General features: G+C 35.6%; 1 protein-coding gene and 1 long non-coding RNA gene across 5 annotated transcripts; both read right to left on the bottom strand.

Moving 5' to 3' along the window:
* Positions 1 to 358: 358 nt before the first annotated feature.
* On the bottom strand, positions 359 to 21146 carry LOC110370084 (arf-GAP with dual PH domain-containing protein 1). 4 transcript variants are annotated; one of them, XM_049850968.2, is made up of 9 exons: positions 20910 to 21146; positions 15723 to 15948; positions 13904 to 14077; positions 11744 to 11836; positions 10325 to 10501; positions 9200 to 9435; positions 8168 to 8362; positions 3683 to 3800; positions 359 to 3397 (listed from the first exon to the last, which is right to left on the bottom strand). In XM_049850968.2, exons 1-8 carry the CDS (start codon positions 20989 to 20991, stop codon positions 3697 to 3699), a joined length of 1287 nt encoding a protein of 428 aa, XP_049706925.1. In that variant the 5' UTR covers positions 20992 to 21146; the 3' UTR covers positions 359 to 3397; positions 3683 to 3696. The 4 variants fall into 4 exon arrangements, with proteins under 4 accessions (XP_049706925.1, XP_049706926.1, XP_021181483.1 ...); XM_049850969.2 differs by lacking the exon at positions 3683 to 3800 and having other exon boundaries at positions 20910 to 21142; XM_021325808.3 differs by lacking the exon at positions 11744 to 11836 and having other exon boundaries at positions 20910 to 21139.
* On the bottom strand, positions 6055 to 8157 carry LOC135117480 (uncharacterized). Its single transcript, XR_010276932.1, has 2 exons — positions 6344 to 8157; positions 6055 to 6190 (listed from the first exon to the last, which is right to left on the bottom strand). It is a non-coding gene; the product is annotated as an uncharacterized LOC135117480 (long non-coding RNA).
* Positions 21147 to 22389: the final 1243 nt, after the last annotated feature.

Here is a 22389-nt window from a genome sequence, read left to right as displayed (position 1 = left end):
AAACATTTTTGACAGACTTGACGAAAAAAATATGGTCAATTGCACCCTAAAGTCCTAATTTTCCGGCACTCTATTTCAGTAGTTTATGCTAGCTCAGCGTGTTTTTTCTTTCAAGCATATCAAAGTTAATTATTGTTGTTGCAAATGGCTAACTTCATATTTCAGGCAGCGGTGTTTTTCATGAATTTTCTCTATTGTGAAGTCACATGCAAACCACGGGCGAATCAACTGGATAATGTTAGATCCTGGATATATCTAATTAAATACACTTTAGCGCCACGAAAGGATAGGACTTGTACATACTACTGTGGTAACAAATTTCTTTAAGGTTTCGTGAGGATTAACGAAAACTCAATGATAGCAGGTGAAAAGTTTATTTTGTAAGTATTCATAGGTATGTTGTATTATGCCAGAGCACACTACAAAAATTATCGTTTTACATATTTACAACAAAATAAATGTAAATCTTAAGCGAGGCATGTTTTGGTAAAATTTGTTGAAATAATTACACTAAAATTTACAACTAAAGCGAATATGTTAATTGATTTCAAATGATGTATAAAATAATAACTTACGTACACGTGGGTAAGCGGCAGTACTCAACACATCGAATAGCTTACACAGCTAAATCATATTAAAAATAAAAATTGTACATTATCTAGGAAACATTTAAATTGCTTTTTGTGGCTTATTATTTTCTAATTCATTTTAACGCTTTCCATTTTCTATAAATTATAACTAAATCTACGGCTATCCTGATAAGAAAATGTTATACGATAGTATAAATTACATACGGTTCAGTATCGAACGTAGTCTAAGTTATTTGCTCATTAAATTAATGTTTTGGACATTAGCTTACGTGTCAATAAATGGTAGAACACGATTACATGATAGTGATTCTGATAGTATCCTAACTCTAAGTTTAGTCGAAGTCTGTCACTCGCACTACACTCGCACGCCACACGCGTGAAGACGAATTTAATTCATTCCTCACACTTACTATACTAAAGCATTTTGCCTGTAAGTCAGTTATAGTATACATTACAATAAAATATTATCTCTACCATATTTTTGGTAGCCTCCTAGCTTTGTATCCACTCCATTCCATTCATTTACTAAACTTAAACTTTTCAAGTTCCTTTACTCTACTGCCGAAGCAATCCGATCCCTCATACATAATTTATGTCTAATTTTCACTAAAAATATTAATTTTATTTTTATAATTTTAATCTAAAGCAGGTAGCTAGACTTTGGAAAGGGTCCCTAATCAATATGAGTATGTGACTACTTTTTTTGAAATTATATTTATTTAAAGTTTTCTAAAAAAGTCGTTTTATATCCAAAGGGTACGTGATCCACACTAGATTCTGCTTCGGGACTTTATCATGATTTAAACTAAACCTAAAACTGTTTAAAATTACATTTCATCAGTTTCACACCCAAACACTACATTTACCTATGCCAAACATTTTTCTTTCTCTTCTAGAAATAATATTTTATCGGTAAACCATCCTTTACCTTTGTCTAAGCGGCTGAAATTATCTAATTCTTCTATTGAGATATGTCCACATCCACACCTATATTTAAGTCAAACTGTCGACATCGAGTCATTTCATTATGAAACAGACGAACAAGAATTGTTTTTGAAACAGCTTTTCTTACACGTTATTACACTGATTACACACACAAATACAAACTGAACTAACACATGCACAACTTCGCTCAAAGCCCGTCGTTTCCGAGACTACCGTTATAGAAAAATATATAAATATAAGAACATACATCAGAGTATTCGTTAAGCCTAAACGCTATACTTTCTCACGTTATTGCATTGCTTGTTGCATTACATATACTTATATTAACGTAACATTACGCTTCTATCCCAATGGATAGTCAGAAGTGTAATAGAAAACCAACCTTTAGAGAGGTCCCAAGTGTAATAGGAAACAACCTATTGCTAATATATCGGGCACAACACTATTCCAACTGGAATCGAACTTAGGACCTCATGATCGTGGCGTACTATAAGATTATAATATAATGTTTAATATTACTGTGATTGCGAGATTTTCATTGATACAATAGTCACAAAACGAGTGTGAATAAATATTAATTATGTTCAATTTGCGACACAAAACCGAGATGGAACCTTCTGTACATTGCTACAATTTTTTTTGTTATGGTCATAACTTTAGAGGAGTGAGGAATCCTAATATATTTGCTTCGGTTAAAGCAGTACTCTTGTTAGGAATTTATCTTTTTTTAGTACCTAGTATCCTATTACCATACCTTTTTAAAGGAGTTTTCCTTTACCACGCTCAATATTTCGTACATTCGTACACTTCGCTTGTCTATTTTCACAATATACAGTCTCCATCCATCGTTTGTGTCGAAAAATTTTATAAATACAAAATTTTTGCGCGCCCAAAACAGTTTCGTTTTCAAGGCGAAAAAATACAGGGTGCTTACAAGTACCAAGTTCCAAACTTATACATAAATGCAATATACGATACAGGTCATATACGTTTCTTATTAAGTCTATGCTTTGGTGATACCACAGATTATCCAAGAACCAATTAAATAATTTTCGGTGGTTTTTTAATCCAAAAAGTATTTTATTGCTGCTAATTCAGCTTTTTTTTTTTTTCAGGTTGTAGATTTTGGTTGGTTGACTGTGGTATCCCATTACAGTACTCGTTTAGACTTATCACCAAATAGAAAGTCCCTGTAGAATGTCTTTTACCATGATTAAGAGAGCTTTGTTGTGATTTTCAACATACACTAAAGTGAATTACAAATGTATTGATATATTTACTTATTTTACAGGCTACATGTTATCATAACTACACTATCGGTTATTACATTGATATTTTGTGCGTACCGCCATGATATAAAAGAACATCCAATGAAATAACACACTTTATTCACTTACAAAACAAACATAAATTAATTATATAATTTAATATGACTTAAATTATCGATTCAAATCCTTCATTGCATTAAATACAATAAATTAAAACAATAATGTATACATTTTAGATAATAAGTCCATTAATAGTAAAATTAAAACGTTGCATCAGCATTACGTAATTAAATAATGGATAATAAACCGATTAAAATCATTTAATCAAAAATCATAGTTGTATTTACAAGAGTCGTCATAAAATAAGATCCTAATTATTAAAATAATTCTAGAAGGTTGTTTTTAATAATAATAATTTAATTTTAATTATTTAGCAGTCGTGTCCGTAGGCGGGCGACTCCCGGCGATATCATCGGACTTTCTTGTGTAAGCATTACAAGTAGTTGCTTGCGTATGCGACGGACACAGACTACCTTCCTGAGAATATGCTGATGGAGTTCGACGCCGTACGTTTGCGGACCAGCGTGGCTTCGACTGGAATAAATAAAAAAAACATATGATGAAACCATACAATTGCAGCTATCCCTTTTTCAGAAAGACAAGAACAGGACATAAACCAACCTAAACCTCATACTTCGCCATTCGCTTGTACATCCCCTATAATAGGGGAGAACCGATTGCTATTTGACCAAGTTTATGAGGTGATGAGTATGAAGTCAGGACTCCACAATCTTTACCTACGTAGGCTCGCCACAACTCTTAACAAAACGCACCCATCCGACTTAACCTAGCCCATCCAATTGTTAAACCCCAACTTACTAAGTAAATCCTGGCTAAAAATATGCATCCAGTGTTTCTTGAGGAGGCTGTAATAAGCGTCTAGGTGTTGTTGACAAATGCTTGGACCAGAGGGTACGCCTCGCCATCACCATTGGGCCTGCAGAATTTAATCTGATGTTACCTAGGTATGGAATTTTTGAGACTCCTGCCAATTAAGTCTAGCCAAAGCACTGATGTATTAACCTATGGATTTAATTTTTCTAGGACCCCTTCATGCAATGGTTAAACCATTTTAAGCAATGATGAGTGAATAGTTAGGCCTGCATAAATTAAGTTTAGCTTTTGGGAGAGCAGGTTATATCAATTTTTAAGACCCAATAAAGCTTTTAATAAGCTGCCTTAGTTAACCCTGCTAAGCAATCGCCTGCATGCAGTCAAGTTTCATCAATATTGAAGAGGGGTCTTTGCGGAAAAGCTGAAAGGAGGCCATGAAAATTTTTCTTGACATGCTTGCGTCACATCTGGTTATAGAATATACGGTCAGAGGCGCCAACGCAATTTGCGGATAGTCTAGACAAATCATGTTTACGGAATTTTGAGGTGATTAGGATAGAACGTCGGCAGTGACGTAAAAAGAATGTGTTTGCTTTGTCTATCAGAGTAAGTTAACAGCACTTTAAGGTTAATAGACTGAAGATGGTCTATCACGATTGTAGGTCACGATCAATGACGTGCAATATGACGTACCTAGTCACAAAATTGTTACCAGGCTACCTCAACAGCTTGTTTCTTCTTAGTTATTTTTGAATGATAAACAAGATATGAAAGCCGTTGCCTTAGGAGCTCAGAGACTGGTATGATTAATAGGAAGTGTTTCAAAAAAAAATTTGTCCAAAGTGGATAATTTCTTACCTAGTAGTCGAAAAGTAAAATATATTTACGAAATTATACTTTGCATTGCATTTTATACATACGTAATAGAAATAAACCTTCTTTCCATAGATATTTTTGACTCTCCGAAATTAATGCCCGTTTTCACCAACGAATACCTAAATTTAGGGAGCATTTACGGAACACTTAATAAGAATTTCATTTTCACCAAAGCCTAGGTGTCAAATTATAACCTTAAAATTTGACTTCAACTTGGGGGCCCGATTGATGCCTGCTTAAACAACCCCTATCATTATCATTACAGAATACAAACATATTTTGAACCGTGGATAGTGAAATGTACCTTTATATGTTATGTAACACCAAAAATACCATGTTTAAAAATCAAAAAAATACAAAAAAAATGAAACGTAAACTTTTAGAAAGTTTAGAAGCTGTGGAGGTTGTGGATATGTAAAATAATAATCATTAGAAGACCACGTACCTATCTTACGTGAAAGAGCAGATGACTGAGAAATAAGTACGATGATCATGACTTTTTTATAAGACTAGCCGTTTTCCCGCGGTTTCACCCGCGTCCCGTGGGAGCTACTGCCCGCACCGGGAAAAAATATAGCCTATGTTACTCGCAGAAAATATAGCTTTCTAATGGTGAAAGAATATTTAAAATCGGTCCAGTAGTTTTTGAGTTTATCCATTACAACCAAACAAACAAACATTTTCCTCTTTATATTATTAGTATAGATATAGATTATAGGTTATCACTTGCTATGAATGCACTTGCTAGGTCGTGTTGTCGCCGAATTATTCAAAAATAAGTCCTGCATGTCCATAAATATACAGACCATAACAGATGCAAATCTGATAATCACTGATGTAGTTTCGCGGTGGCCGGGACATCTATAGGCCTATTCAGACCTAAGCGGTATTCGCTACCGTCTACGGCAGAGAAAACCCTGTGGGTATGCGGTAATATGACTGTTCAGACCTAAGCGGTATTCGCTACCACCTGCGACAGAGAAAACCCAGTGGGTATGCGATAATATTACTGTTGATGTTCGGGACGTATGCCGCTGCTGCCGCGCGGTATGTAGGTACTTCTACCCACAGCGGCAGTGAATATCGCTCAGGTCGCTCTAGCCGCGGTAGGTATAGTTATTGGCACGGATATTGAGCCCTGACCTTAACCTGCGCAGAAGCCATTTATTGGTTTATTGCCTTGTGTACAGTGCGCAAAGCGATCCCCACTCTTCCGCCGAGAGCTCAATATCCGTGCCGGTAACTATACTTGATACTAAATACCTGAGCGAAACCCGTGCGGTATCTACCTCTACCCACAGCGGCAGCGAATATCGCTCAGGTTTGAATTGGCCTTAAATACCAAAACTGCAGTAGATACCAATGATTCGAAAATGGTGAATATGGAATAGCCTATCTCCTAGGTGATAGGGGATACCCTCTGGAGGTAAAAAGTAGGCTAATATTGAACATAATAAAATATATAAATTAAAACAAAGATAGTAAACAAATATTTTAATATTAGTCCTCATATGATGTACCAAACATTATCATCATCCTCCTGCACCAATTCAATTTGAGGTGGGCTGGGCGCAGCATGTTTTTACACGTCTTTCCAATTTCTCGCACCACCTGAAACTAAATAAATATAATAAATGTATAATTTTAACCCCATACTTAAATCCATCAACTCATGGAGAACAAAAATACAATGAAGTCGACAGTAAAACAAGGAACACAGTTGAACGGCAATATCTTATATTATTATACACAGATATTATTCACATTTACCTGTAAACGGTTCCTATCGCATTAAAACTATTTGTAACTGGATCCAAGCTTTGTTTTTGGCTTCGTTCGTGGTCCCATCCGTTTTTTGTTTAATATTGTGTCTCTATGAGACGTCAGCAATTTCACTAGCTTGTCTTTTCCTTCTGCAAGAAAGGTTTATCTTCGTTTTCTCTTCTCTGCCAAAATAAACTTATCTATTCAACAATAATAAACCCAAAATTAATCTCACTCTATGTATACATACACATCAGTCAATTTGACAAACGCGCGAATGACATAGGTAAAAATTCACCTATAGAAAACCTCTTTACTGTTTTATTGCATAAAACATAGCGTAATGTAGTTTAAGTTAAATTAAAATAACATCACCATGAAAAAAACTCACAGGCTTTAGTAATATATACTCGATAGACGTTTATTTCTTAAGAAGTAGAGAAAAATCATTTTATCGATAAAATATCGACTTTGCATTATCGTTTGTAGAACTAGTAATCTGTCACTTACTTAAGGGATCCATGTACAAGTGTGGTGAAAATGAATTTAGGTAGGTGTCAAATTGGGAGGGGTCCTTATTAAAAGTAGCTTTTAGATAGGGAAACGGTAAGAGGTTGTTGGTGAAAACGGGCATAAATTCCTTAACATTACAAGCAGCCCACAGTTTTCGAAACTAAGTACACGATACTCACATGCAAAGGGTTTCGTTATAGACCATTAAATATGGCCTTGAAAATTAAAATCTGAGGGGACCAAACCTGTTTGAATTTTTTTGCAAAACATTCACGGTCTACGGAAACACCACGTCTAACTACTATAAGAGTGATCGACTGATCGTATAATATAGCTGGGTCTTTCCCGTGGGTTCAAATTCACCGTAAGTCTTTGAATCTAATTATTTGGCCACAGTCATCACACAAACGCATTACAAATATCATCTGGTTACAATAGATAGGTTCTTCAACTGTTTTTCCGCAAAAGCGTGACAATTGAGAGTAACCTACTTCCCAATTAATTTTAGTAGAACAAACAAATATTTTGTACTGAAGAAAGACAAAATTGTTCAAAACAGTGCGTGTATGCTAACGTAACAATGACGTCTATTATCTATTACTAACACAATATTTCACAACTAGTAACACATTTGTCATCATCTGGGAACTAGAAAAACCTTGACTGTACCTGTGTTGGTACTGTTAGAGTCATTGATCTCTGACCATCAAACATTCCTACTTATAGTCTGCTCAGAATTGTAACAAGCTCATCATGACTCATGATAGATACTTAAGTTAATTTTTTGCACTCATTCGTGGGTCATATTAAAACTAAGTAAGTACATTAGACTGTGGTTTACGTTATTTTAATCTTATTTTCCTACTTAAGGTTCAAAGTACTCTTCAGAAGTATAATGCAGAACAGTTATTTTCTTTTTACGTGAAAAACCCACTTTTTACTTTCAGTCTCTTTGTACTTGGAGTTTGTTTTTGTTTTGTTACATGATTCTTCATCCATATAAAGGTTTTTCAACTCTAGATACAAAGATTTCCACTCACTAAATTAGTATTCTCAGTTCTGGCTCAGTCTCTTTTCTTACCTAGCATCAAAATTAGAATGCTTAACTAACGAAATATTCTTTCCCATTCCTATAGTAACTGCTTTCAACCCTTTTGATATTCGAATGCTTTTGTAAATGGCCTACATTCTTTTTACCACGTTTTTGAAAAAGGAACCCTGAAGACGTTATGGACGATCGTCAATTGTTTTCACCATGTTTCTCAAACCAAAAAAATAACCCTAAAGACATAAAATAAAGACTAAAATGCAACTCACTGGTAGAATCCTGCGGCGTGAGCGGTCTCTTGATGGTCTGTTGTATGACGGCCAGCCAGCCACCACGGTCTTCATGTGTAGTGGCGGCAAGACAGTACGTCCTGTCAGGAGTGACCAACTGGAAGGGGAACCGCGCGTCCTTGCACCCGTTACCGGTGTTCGTCACTTTGATGCAGTAGCCGTTTGACTCGTGCCCTGAAGAACAAATTGCGAGTCATGTGATTGAGGAAGGAAAGGTGAGTAGAGATGTCATAAAACAGTAAGATCAGGTGCCTTCTTGTAGAGCAAGTAACTGACAGTAGACCAAAATGATGCTGCGGGTTGTTCGAAAGAGATACCGCGGCCCTGGTACATAAAAGGCCTATGACGGAACACGAGGGTTTTTAGTCATTAAGAATCTGACACTCCCTCACCGCTGCTAACCCACAGCGGGAGGGGTCATTTGATGATTTTTAACGTCGTTAAAAAAAATACCAAAATGATAAGTTACTAATAACTAACGAGGAGTTTGGGTATCTTGACACATCTATCAACAGATTGGTCTTGATTGATTGGTGATTGTGGGTTTCAAAGAAGGCGTATGAGGGCAGAGCTAGTAACGTTCCTCGTCCCCCGAACTCCCGCATTTTGGTTTTCCACTTTCTTAGCAGATTTTGCGTTATGACATCTCCGCTAGTCATTTTGTTTCTCCATGGGACTGCAAACATTGTCGTTGCGTAATTTGTTTTGGTGGTTAAATTGCTGAGTCATAGGCTGCCTGTTTGGACAGGTCCGCTCTAATCTGTCGCTTTTATCATGTCATTGTACGCATGCGTTAACACGTTTCTTTTGAAGGTATAGGTAAGTACATAAAATTAGTCTGCATAAGATTTTGGAGATAAGAGAATTTAGAAGACTGTCATTGCTTGCTCTTAGTGTGATTTCAACCGAGATGGCGGAAAAAGTGAAATAAGGACAAATGCAGAGGGCATTTTATATGAAGAAATAGTAAAGGTGGTCTCAGACTCACACAAACAAATTTCGCACACTCACCAACAAAAATCTCGCCTTTCGGGTAAGCATCAAGCGGCTCATCATGGTACATAAGCTTCCTATTGTCCAAGGTAAACCAGCGTCGTCGATGAGCATCGGAAGGTCTTGGCCCAGTCTTCCACAGCCATCCTTCACGGGCGAAGTCTTTGGGTAGACGGAGCACGAGGTCCGATTGGGGCATAGATGGGAAAGCCACTTGGAGTAGGTGCAGTTGGGCGCAACGGATAGCTGTGTACCTGTGAAGAAATATAGTTTAGGAATAGAATGCTTGTGTGGGGATTCTGGAAGATTTTCTGGTTTTAAGGAAGGTAATCTTTTTCATGTAGGAAAAGTAGAGTGCTTTTTGCGGTGTTATAGAGTAAAATACAAAGATTTAAAAATAGTTGATGGATGTAGCAACTCCTTTCATAACATCTATGCATCCAAAAACAACTTTATTGTTGCATTGAAAACCTAGTAGACCTCCAAATACCCAATTTTATCGAAGTGAAGTTTCAATGCTAACATTTTAAAATAATTCTCATTGTTAGTTCTTTAGTGTATCCACTTGTGGTTACCATAAAAAAAAACACGTATTTGCGCATCCTTCCCCAGTTGCTAGTCGCAAAAAAGGGTAATTTATGGCAACTATTTGTTACGTTTACGATATTAACATATCAAGATCATAAAAATTTATGGGAATTCCTTGAAGTACTCTCTCAAGGCTGGGGCGAATTTCCATAATTATTTAACAGAATATTTAAATAATTATGGATTTAGGTTTCGTTTTTTGTTTTATGGTACTATAGATGTCTCTTTTATATATTCATTTTGGATTTAGTGTCCTAAATGGTCACGCTAAGTGTTAATTTACGCTATCATTTAACGAATTAACATAAATATTATTATAATTAGATTTAAATTTATAGATTTGTTTTTCTTTTTTTTTTCGACCAAAGAATTAATAATTCAGAGTTATTCGAGATTTGCAGTTAGGTACAGATTACCATTACATAACAACACTACAGGTGCATCGAAATATCGATATCAACAACATTTTGGCACAGAGGCCAATTTTTATTTAAAACAAACTTATCAAATCGCCGTGACGTCACAGACAGATAATGTTCTAGCCAAAATACTCACCAATTGCTAATAACTTCAGGGTCTTCGTGATACACGTAGATGTGTCTGGTGGACCCGTCTTTCATGAACGTCAGTTGCATTGAGTTCATGTGCCCGATTTTGGACGGCGCAAACGCAACGTTCAGTTCGGACAGTTTGAGCACACCCTTAGGTTCCTTATTTTCCCTCACGTGATATCTGGAGATAGAAAAGTGTCTCATTAGTTACAGTTTATAACAATGTTCAGAGTTCATTTCCTTTTCTAAGTAAACACACGGGTGCTTAAAGTGCTTAAGGATTAGAAGAATCTTCACCTAGTTTAAAGTTCTTCAGCTACCTAGACCCATTGAGTATCAGAGAAATCCATAATTCGGTCCCCTTTACAAAGATAAAGAGTGCATGAAACCGTTTTGAATAAAGTTACACAAGTAGAAAGTTCGATCGAAGTTTAGTCACAAAATGAATCAGATTTCCATTCATCTGTGAAACTTTCACTTGAAGACTGAAATATTCTATAGACGGGGAAGAAATTTGGCATGCAAGACTTTATATCACCACAACCTGACGAAGAAATATTAGGTCTTAGATCAGAATAATTGTATTCTTCGGTGAAAAATCTGTTTTAGTAATCCTAAGTTCTAGATATCTAAAGGTGCCGATCTAAACATTAATTGAATAAATAATCAATTAATTGATTACAATATAACGGCATTCGCAAATCAACCTAATGAACTTTGTAACCAAATGACGTATCGTGACGTTTGTTTGTTCAACATGTTTACTGCTAAACATCTACCTACACCCAAGCCTACTTACGCTAATCCACAAGCGAAACATTAGTTTCGCGAACATTTAAATTAGCGCGACGTCATTCGGTAAATGTGAATGTCCCACACAAGGTTTTTTTTAGCAAAAAACCAAACCAAAATACTTCACTTCTATACAGTAAGTATCAATGTGACGCAATATAGGCCAAATATGTTCGCGTCTTGAACTCTCCGTTTCAACCCTGTAACTGCTGCGGCCGAATAGTCGGCGACGAAAAATACATACAAAAAAATCAAAGTCGACGAAAAAATCAGACACGAATGTTTTGCAAAAGCACACATATTGTTATGACACATAAATTGCAGGCATTAATCATAAACAATAATATCAAAAAGATACTATCCACGTGCATATAGACGTATCACAATTTCATAGAAAAATAACAGTTTTGCCGCCGTATTTGAATAAAGTACAGCATACCCAACCATGAAAACCAGAATATGACTACATGCAACATAGATGGTACTGATTTTGATGGTAAACTGCGCATGAGAATGACCTTAACATGGGGTGATAGAGGTTGACGTTTATTCAACAGCTCTTACCTACATTCGAGACTAACATAATCGTTTGAATTTGGAATTTTCGTTCAAATTCTGCTTTCGTTCTTACCTCAAAGGACCAAAGTTTTTGACGCGGAGACGATCGATTAACCGATCGAGACAACCAGTTGTACGGCCGCAGCCGTCGGTAGCGGGATGATACCTAAGAACCAGTCCGGATATGTTTAAGCTAAACTACTTCGAAAACAACTAGCTTTAGCATTCGTAATTATAAGGGATAGCCTGCATCAAACACGGAAAATTGTTCCCCGGCTTTTTGATTACCTAATTCCAAACCTCCAAAGTGCTATTTTATCGTACTACGATATGTTATTTTCGGAACGAATTATGTTATGGGTTATCCCGAAATTGTTATTATTTGAACTTACATTCACTAATTAGATTCCTAGTGTTGCAGTTAATAATGTTTTTGTATGTAATGTAAACAATCAGGGAATTGCCCGCCGCCCGATTGCGGTAAAGAATGCGATATGTCAGCATTAGGTACGTATAAATCGAGTAACGAGGTAAATTACACGATGTTAGGTATAATGACGGACTTAAAATTTATTTTGATAAATGTTTTTCCTTTTACGACCAAATAGATATATTGTGACATATTTGTTTAAATATCTGTCTCTTCTAGTCTTTAATCATCACTACTTTTCCATAAGTAGATAAAATGTTTTCAGCTCTTAGATATACAACCGTGACAAGTTGTTTTATTATGAAACTATGTTAAATGATATCTATATTGATTATCATCATAATTATGTGCAAATCGTATAAGCAAACGGATAGTCACAAACCGTACAGCGAGGTGGAACTATCCAACAACGCAAGGTGAAGGATATCTTTCATCACAATGTCAATGTTCAGTGACGTAGACCGATCATGACATAGTAACTGTCCATTAAATAACACACAGCTTTATAAATAAACTACGTCATAGAATTTTGAAGTTTTGTAAAAATTATAACATAATTCAATAGTGTTTGTCTTGGAAATTACACAAAGAGTGTGAAAAACAGGAGAGTAGTCGCCGTGGCAAACAATTTTATGAGTTCATAATTACGTAGTAGGTCAACATTTGACTTGACGTAGGATTGCAAAAGAGGTGTGGAAGTTTTCGTGTGATGTACGTCACAAATTTACCCACTATTTTTCAACGAAACCGATTTTATCGTGGTTATCTTATATCTGGAGATAAACGGAGCGCGCCGTCACTGAGTTGGGACATTTTCTTTAAGTATTTCATCAACCAGTGACAGTTTTATTATGCTGTTTGATATGTAACAAGTTAACACATTTACAAATAACGTACTGTGCATAACAAGTTCAAAAATAGCTCATTATTTCATTACTGTGTAATTAGATTTTGCGTCATTAGAGAGTTGAGGCTCATGTCTATTTATGAAAGTAATTAAGTATTGTCCTAAAATAAAGTTATTTGGGCATGGTTTAACTGCACTGTTTGAATGAATTACCGTCTAAGTAAACGTATGAACTCAAGTTTTGCTTTGCAGATATGTTTTATAAGCACTGACTAAAACGTTGTTAGTTGGAGATTGAGGAAGACTGATGAACCCAGCTTGTCTAAATAAAAATTGTTTTTATAACGCACGAGCTGCTACCGCATAAGTATATATTATGTTTATAATTTAGTGACCCCGCCTAACTGGCTTCGTTATCCTGCTTTATTTTCCAGTCAGAATATTGTACGCTATATTTACCATATAATAGGTATATGTAATTAAAGTGTAACTTTGACCGTTAAATGATTATGATCATGAAGATTGAGATGTGATAGCTTTGAACGTTCAAGTGTGATTAAAGATTTCAAATCTGGCCATGATTGTAAGCCAATGTGTAAGCTAATGCATGACAAATATTTTTTAAAGAAATATAAACAGGCAGACAATAATTCTAATATAAATGTGACTAGCATGATAACTGAATAGGTGACGTTCACGAGCGTTATATTAGTTACGAAATGCGACAAATGGTTATCTTTTACATAAAGCTTTCATAGGGATTGCACTTGGTAATTTTGACCGCATTCTATCGACAACTCACATTTTTGAACGCGTCCTTATTTGACGGCAGTGTACGCGAACAACTGCGTTAGCACGAGCAGGGTTAAGTGTTTCGGCGAATTGATGTTCGAATGCGGCCAACGACCAAATGTAATTGTGTCATTATGTTCAGTTAACGATACATTTTGACTCACTTAAGGGTGTCCTCGTTCTCACTTAACACGAACTTCCTCAGCTGGTAACGGCTGTCTTCTTTACCTCGCTTCATCAGGAATCCTTCCATAGTGCCAGATAGATAGCTCTGACGTTCAGGGTGGCAAAACTCTTCACGTTCATATTTTGCTCGAATCCACTGCTCAATCAGTACTCTGAAATAAATTGGCAGTATTTTTTAGTCAAAACTTTATTGATGTTATCGCTGTTATCTAGAAAGATGGGTGTACATTAATTAATGGTCCCTTACAATAATGTGCATAGAATAATAATTTATTTAACAGAATTTACGCTCACTACATGACTTCATGATATCTAATATGTATATTCTTAAATTATGTTGTGTATATGCACGTACATTGCCTACCCGTTTTCGGAAAGCCCCGATTTAGAATGGTAATAGTTTAGTTATTTATAAATATTTTAGGGAAAATAGATTTTCCTTGTACGCATTTACTGACATAGAATGCATTATTTTAAAAGTATACCTAGTCAATTTAGAAAAAAAAAACTATGATTTTCTTAATAAACAGTTTGTTTTCTGTCTATCACATTTTCTGTTATGGGAGGAAGATAAAACTATGTGGGTCAAGTTTTGATATAATAGATAAGTCATGTTATGATTTACGATTCTTGGTAATAGGTAAGTACTATGATGTAGTAGTAAGAAGTAACAACAAAAATATATGAATGTTATCTAGGTAGGTACATGTTGCCTATTACTGCCATAGATATTTTATCGAGACGGCCTGAAAAGTGCGAATTTTTTCGTCATCCATCCAAATACGCAAAAGAATATATATTCCTAATTGAAATTTTCATTTATTTGAAGTGACATTTACTTACTAGCCTTTGGCCTTACATCCATGTACCCCTAAGCCCCAAACGCGTATGACTACGCACCCAATCATTTTCAAGCATAGACGCTGTGAGTCATAGCTTGCAAGCTACTTACATCTCTGAATTTAACAAAATATACTTTCTAAGAGGTTTTTCCGAAGGGAGCTAGCGACTAGGGTGAATTCACAAACGCCACTTCTTTCAGGCTACCGTGAATCATACACATGACTCAGAACATTATGAACTGCGAATCGATTTCAGAGTTTTCTTTTACGGAGAAAAAATATGATGTAGTGATTAAGTTTCTGATTTAGAAGTTCATATTTTGGATAAACGAGAGCTACTCTACATATAAGGTAGTATTACCACAGATTACTTAATAGTTACTAGTATTACCTAGTCTGATACGTTAGTATAATAGGATGCCTACCTGTATTTTATTAATGAAAGTTTCCAAGGCTAGGCTCTCATGGGACGAACTACCATAGCCTAATTAGGTAGTGTGTTTTAGGTTTAACAAGCTATAAACTAAAAATATCGCTTCACTACCCATACTATTGTTCATTTTGTTTATTACTCGTGCCAGCTTTTAATTATAATAAAAATTACTGTGGTACGTAACCACATAATTAAGGCAAAAATATGTCGTCAATGTGGTCAGTTTGTTTCGAAACAAATAAATACATCGGTTAGTACTGACGAGACGTAAGAAATCTGAGTACAGGCTATTTTTAGCGGAACCGCAATAGAATCCTTCTAGCTAATGTGGGTTACATGATTTAATTTAAATTGATAAATAATATTACGGTATGGTGATAGAAGATCGAATAAAATCAGACCTTTGAGGTCAAGAACTCAAAAAAAATACGCAGATATGGAGTTACTAACAGATAAAATGCCAGCGTGGTTTTCAAAAACAGCAGCTAGATTAGAATATTTTTGTGTGTTGACGTCACTTACTGTGGATCGTTCCTGTTAGGTCGTCTATAGCAGGGTGGGACTCTTTCCTCGTATTTATTCTTGGCGGCGTTGTTACCGACCTCCTTCATCCGCTGTACCTGAGAGTCCTCCCAGCGGTCGAGCTTCAGATGTTTCACTTTGCTGATATGCGCGCCCATGCCACGGTGGATGCTGGCACAGCGCATGCATATAAAAATGCCAAGGTTGTAAGAAGCCCAGTCCGGGTCTGGAAAAAGAAACATAAACATAAGATGGCACTTCTTGTAAAAAGATCGAAAAAAATGTCCTTTCAATAACATTTCCATAATGTTTACCACCTAAGGACATTTACGACCACCTGCTAAAAACAAGATAAAACAGAACGAGATTAGATAGCATTAATTATTTATTATGTATGTAATGTAATACAAACAATAACAAAATCAAAATACGAATTCTGTGTTATTTAATGCACAATTCGATTTACGGATTATTCGTTCCTTTAAAATACACAAGTTATAGAGTTTCCCTATTTTTTTACTCAGGGCGATTCTTAGATTTTTACTACTATAGAGCAGGGTTTACACCTCCTGATCGTTTTGTCTGCCTAGCCTTTTCCCAGCTATAAGTATTGGGATTGACTTCCAGAAATCCAGACTAACATAAAGCGACCTGTTTTGCAGAGACTGACTGTCTATCTGACTCCTCAAGCCAGTTACCTGGACAACTATATACCCTTAGCCTTTTAGTCATACTTTCTCGCTCCTGACTTAACGTCTGCCAAAGATTTTCAAATGACAGCCGGAACCAACTAATTTAACGTGCCTTCTGAAACACGGAGGGTCTCTTCAAGATGAGATGAATCTACAGACCGATCGCGCCAAGCTTCAACTCATAAGTTTTAGGGAAAAATAAAAATATGTGCTAATCTAACCACAACTCTACGTCAATTTTATTTAACTAAGCTGAGTAACCAAGACAATAAAATGTAGCCGTCGAGTCAGAGATTTACTTAGTTCCTTTTCAAATTCCTGGTAGCGGTAAACAAGTTGTTTATTTCTACTGATTTCCTTAATAACAGTAGTGTTATTCGCCTGAATACATAAAGCATTGTTTGTAAGCGTCACATTTTAAATTTCTGTAGGTGAATGACTTTCACTGTTACAGTTCTTGTGGGTAAACAAACAAGGTAGGTAGGTATATGTATATGCGTAGGCAGGTACCTACTACATTATGTTTATGTTTTGACTACGCTGTAATAAGAGAAACTTTATAGTTTAAATATTTTGGGTCCAGTATTTATCTTGAACAGTGTCTCTCAATCTTTTCTAATGTACGACCCTTTGGGGAAAATTCAGGAATTGCAGCGTTTTTAGAACTAAATTTGACCTGCTGATCACCTATATAAGTTCCTTTTTCGAGGAAAATAATATCTCTACTATTAAAAGAGGATAAATTTGTTTTTTTGTAATGGATAAACTCAAAAACTACTGCACCTATTTCGTTTTAATATTCTTTCACTGTCGGAAAACTACACTCTTTCAGAATTACATAGGGTATATTTTATCCCGATACGGGCAGTAGTTCCTACAGGACGCGGGTGAAACCGGGGGAAATATTTATAAGGAAAATACTGTCCGTTCATTAAGTTTGATTTCGAGGAAATCTCTTACATGTAGAGAGAGGTGTGATTTCCGAGTTACTGTTTGCAACATTTTGGTAGAATGTATTTACATATAATATGACCTGTATCTTTTTCTAGAATATATTTCCATAGCTATCAAAACAATAGGTTTAATTGTAATACGTACGTAATTTACGATAAGAACTCTGCAAATCGTCACAGATTCGATTAGATGCCCTAAATGACGTATTACTGTGCATAACAAGCTGTTATGCAGGTGCATGAGTGACGTGAAATCTAGAAAAGTTGCAGTCATAAACAAATGACTGTTTTCAGGGTGAAATTGTTCAAATTACTCTTAATTTATTGATATTTGATAACAATAATGTTCGTTACACCTATGAATGAGTTGATTACGTGTCGTACCTCAGCGAAGTCCAACTAAATACGTACTTCGCGATGGTCGAACTTAAAATAGAACTTGATCCCCGCAAAGTTCGTCAGTGTGGCCGCTATAAAACTTAAGCTTCGATTTTTAATTGTTGAAAAGCTTTTTTGTGGAAATAGGCGTTTCCACGTTTTCGTTTCGCATCACATCCGTGTTTATAAGCATACACAACACACCGACACGACGTCACGCCGCCACACTCACACATCAACATTTGGCCTCTGCGCCACTCGTAAATAACATAACGCTATGTCACAACTCTTGGGATACCTGTTAGATACGAATTACCTTTGTTTCAAAACTTGCAATTAACGTTTACACCTCTCTACTTGGAGCAAATTATCAGTAACACACGGTTAATCTGCTTATCCTGTAAAGTAGCGACGCGTAAAGATACTCATGTGCTATCTATTTACAGCCGGTGGACTTCTCAACGCTCATTGATCAATCAAGGTTATCGTTTATTACTTAAGTTTATAATTATGTTAAAATAAGCGCATATCTACTTGTTTAGTGTTATTTATCCATTTTGTAACTGTTTTGTTGTCATAACGTTTAAGCCTACATAGAGTTTAATACTTGAAGGGCGCATATTTATGAACTACTGTTAACTTGCGCATACTTAAAACAGGTAAAACTTTATTCAGAAAGTGTTTGGCATATATAGTCTGTTAGTCTGTTTGTTTAGTAGCATTTCACCCGCTCAAAGAATTAGTCATTACTGACGACAATTTAATATTCCCCTACGTTCTAATAAGTCAGGTTAAACCGGTATCATTAATTGAGCTTTTGGGTAATAAGAATGAATTTAAGCCTCTTCCTCCAGGTGAACTAGGTTCTAGAACACAGGGACCGGGATATTTCAATTAAATATGCGACAAAGGAATAAATATATATACAGCCTATTTTTACGGATATGATTTTCTTTCATTACTTATGGTTTCTCTATCCATATGTGACTCTTCCGATTTCTTTACTACGCTTTCGATCACGTGAATCTTTATCGATATCATAGCTTTGTATTATCAATTATCGATTGCACACTTTTACTTTGGGCACAGATTACAAAATATCTTTGGGTCACTGAAACTGAAACACTTTTGGGTCTAGCTGAGTTGGAGTGTTTTGCATGGGGTGATAGTCTCTATGGGCAAGTGTTGGTCAGCCTCTTCTTCAGGGGCCCGATTCTCCTAAGTTAATATTGTCAAAATCGAATAGAAATTGATTCGCAATATGATCGCAATAGCAGTTTTAACCATATCGGGCATTCTGCTACTAATATAAGACCAATCGTATTCCAACGACATTCGATTGGTTTACGATTGGTCTGCCATTTTGGCGAATTTGGTCTATACGGTAGTTTGCTCTACAATCATATTGCAATCGTAAATCATTTGCAGACAAAATGATTCATTATTGAATGACAGAAAAGGATAAAAACGTTTATTTCAAAGAAAAAATAGCGGAATGCCACATACGCTTCAATCGTAATCGAGTCGGGATTGGATCGCAGTCGAACGTGAATCGTATGTTGCTTATTTAATAATAAATAATATTAAAAATTAGGAGAATCGGGCCCCAGGTCGAACTATCGACTTCTGCACCTGTTACCTACTTAGCCACGAGATCCATATCCTACTCATATAGAATATTTGAAAGGATATAAGTTGGATACTCTTTTACGCAAAAACTACTGATTTTAAGTTTATATTACCTAATATAACTTATGCATCGGAAATATTGATTTAAATAAATAAATTAAGAACATATAGGCTTTTATCCGGGTGTAGGAAGCGTAACATTTGCTTATTTTTATATAGATTCTAGAACTAGTTTTCAAAAATAGGTCTGCAAAATGAATAAAGCAAAGAAATTATTTATGCATTCACTAACAATTTAATAGACAAATAATTAATTATTATTCTTGCTTTTTTATTATTATGTATTTTGATATCAATGAGGAATGAATGATAATTTGTCCTTGTAAGTTATTATTGGAAATTATAAAAGAGCAATAAAACGTCGAAGAAGGAACTCTACCATTCGCATGAACTTTAAGATTTTTTTTTGTTTATGTAAACGACATTGTTTGTATTTCAAATTCCAATTTGTTTTGGTGTAATATTTAGAATTAAAACATAAAAGTCGATGAAAATATCATACGAACCACGAAATCACTTACAAAATGTTTTTTATCTCAACAAAATTTTGCATAAACCCTACACGATCTCAGAGCAAATTCACAAGTTCGTATAATAGAGTTTGGACATTCGCCGCGCAGTATAGACAGACATTGAAATGTAAAATTAGGTCACACTCACACGAACGCGCCGCTCACATCCTAATTTCTTATGATAGATTTATAGGTATACAACAACGATAAACAAGCGATTACAGAGAAATCTTTGCGGTTTACAGATTATCATACAGCTAGAGCTACCAACTCCATGCAAAAGTGTGCAAAATACGGAGAAATTATGGCATACATGTCAAGGATACAGATTACCCACAGCAGACCTACGGAGGGCAGAACCTATGACTCATGCTAGGCAACCAGTTATGTACCTGCTTAGGTATTTATGATAAAACACGTCTGTAAATAGGCGGGTTATTTTTAGGTTCGTAAAATAAATTAAAAATTGTTGTTCCCAAAAACAAATGAGCGTGAGTTCATTATCAATGATTCACATGATTCAGTAAGATATTATTATTTTGCAATAAATACGATAGGTAAAGTAGATATTTATTAATTTACGATTATGAGCTGAAATTGTTTTAACCTCTGATAGAGCAAACTTTGGTTTTGCGAAAAAACCAAATGTTTGCAGTTGTCACATTGATTGAAATTAAATTTCAATTAACACGATACATTTCATACGTTTGTGATAGACATAATCGCACAAACATCACTGATGTATGGAAGTATCTTTACTACTGACTTAGCTGCATGTTTTGAATCATCGTAAAATGTGCTGGTCGATGATTTGTTTTCATTGAATGCATTTTACGTCGAGGTCACTGAACTCCAAAGCATGGACGCATTTACGCCCCCCGCCTATTCACCACCCCATGAAAATACCACGCACAAGGAAAACACTATCACTAAAATCGTTAAGAATCACTTATAACAACATACCCGGGTTTCCACAATCGGCACAAACATTATTTCCACTTTTCTTTTGCAACTCCTGTAACAATTTCTGGTTATGATCTACCATCGTGGAACTTTTGCATCAATAATGAAGACATACACGCTAGCGTACGTCGCCGCTCGAAAGTCGAACGCCTCGAACGAACGCGTTCTCTACCACTGCGCGAGGGAGCGAGCGAGACTTCGGCCGAGCGACGCGACGCGAATCGGTTCAACAAACGCCATTTCGTAGGTGAGGAATGCCATTGCATTCACACCCATTTACGTTCGGTTAGCATGAATGAGATAGAAAGAGATGTCTAGTTTCGGTATATGAATGAAACCAGTGTGTAGTGGATGGTAGTGGATGCTCGTAAAATTTATTTGTGTGTGTGTAGCGTAGTAGGTACGTGATGCGATCATGCGACGCGAATCCAAGCAAGCGCCCCGTCTCGCGTAAATACGTGTAAATACTGGGTAGGCATCTAGGTAATACAAGTCTGTCTATAAATTATTACTCTTCGCATAACTAAATAGGAAGGTACGCTACGGTACTCGTAACGTAGCCGTCATTATGCTGGTCGGTCAATGCTTTGAGAGTCGGCCAGATAGTATTGATAATTAAAATGCACTTCCATTCTTTTAACGATTTGTATAGTATATTGCATAAATAGATAGGCACCATTCAAGACGATAATGTGAATGGTTAGATAGGTATGCCGCATAATTTCCGGTTGGATCATGTTAGGTCTACGTATATTTATAAATAGAAATTAAAATTAGTAATTAGTATTTTAAAATTCGAGGCACCGTTTTCGGTGTAAGTAAGTTAGGAAGTCTGTTTGTCGACTTATTCTTACCGACTCATTAGATTTTTCTAAATTTTCTCTGTATAAAACCTTTAAATAACGGTTATGTACAAAGATTTGATGAAATATGCTATGAGATGAATTTTATTAGTAAATTGATTTTTTTATTTGATGGTGATAGATAGAGTCTTGGCGATAGACCCTTTATGAAACTGTAGGTAGGTATGTGTATAACATTTTGTAATAAATACCTAAGTAGGTACCTACCTTTTAACCGTTTGAGCACTATGTTATTTCTTTTCAGATAGGTCATAGCTACCTAGGGGTAACGGGGTAATAACTTGTGTACCTAAACCATGAGAGAATGAATATGGATATCATCAAATAATATAATAACACCGTTTCTTATTAATTTTGAAACTAAATCATTCTCGTCGCGTAACGCAGCCTAGAATTATTTTTAAACTTACCTAGGTATAGAGTTTTACCTTCTCTACGTAGAGACGATAATAAAGTAAATCAATTGATTGGTACCTAAGATTTTTTAGTCTTAAGTTAACCAAATTTTTACGTAAATAATAAAATTTCTTTTTGTAATTCTACGTTGGTATTTTTCAGAATATTAGGACTTGTTGACACTTGTCATTATTATTTTGTGAATAAAAAGATAACATAAG

This window comes from Helicoverpa armigera, chromosome 11 (genome assembly GCF_030705265.1).
Source record: "Helicoverpa armigera isolate CAAS_96S chromosome 11, ASM3070526v1, whole genome shotgun sequence".
NCBI classification, from domain to species: domain Eukaryota; kingdom Metazoa; phylum Arthropoda; class Insecta; order Lepidoptera; family Noctuidae; genus Helicoverpa; species Helicoverpa armigera.
The sequence above is the reverse complement of the archived record's forward strand: the minus strand, read 5'-3'. Positions and strand labels throughout refer to the sequence as shown.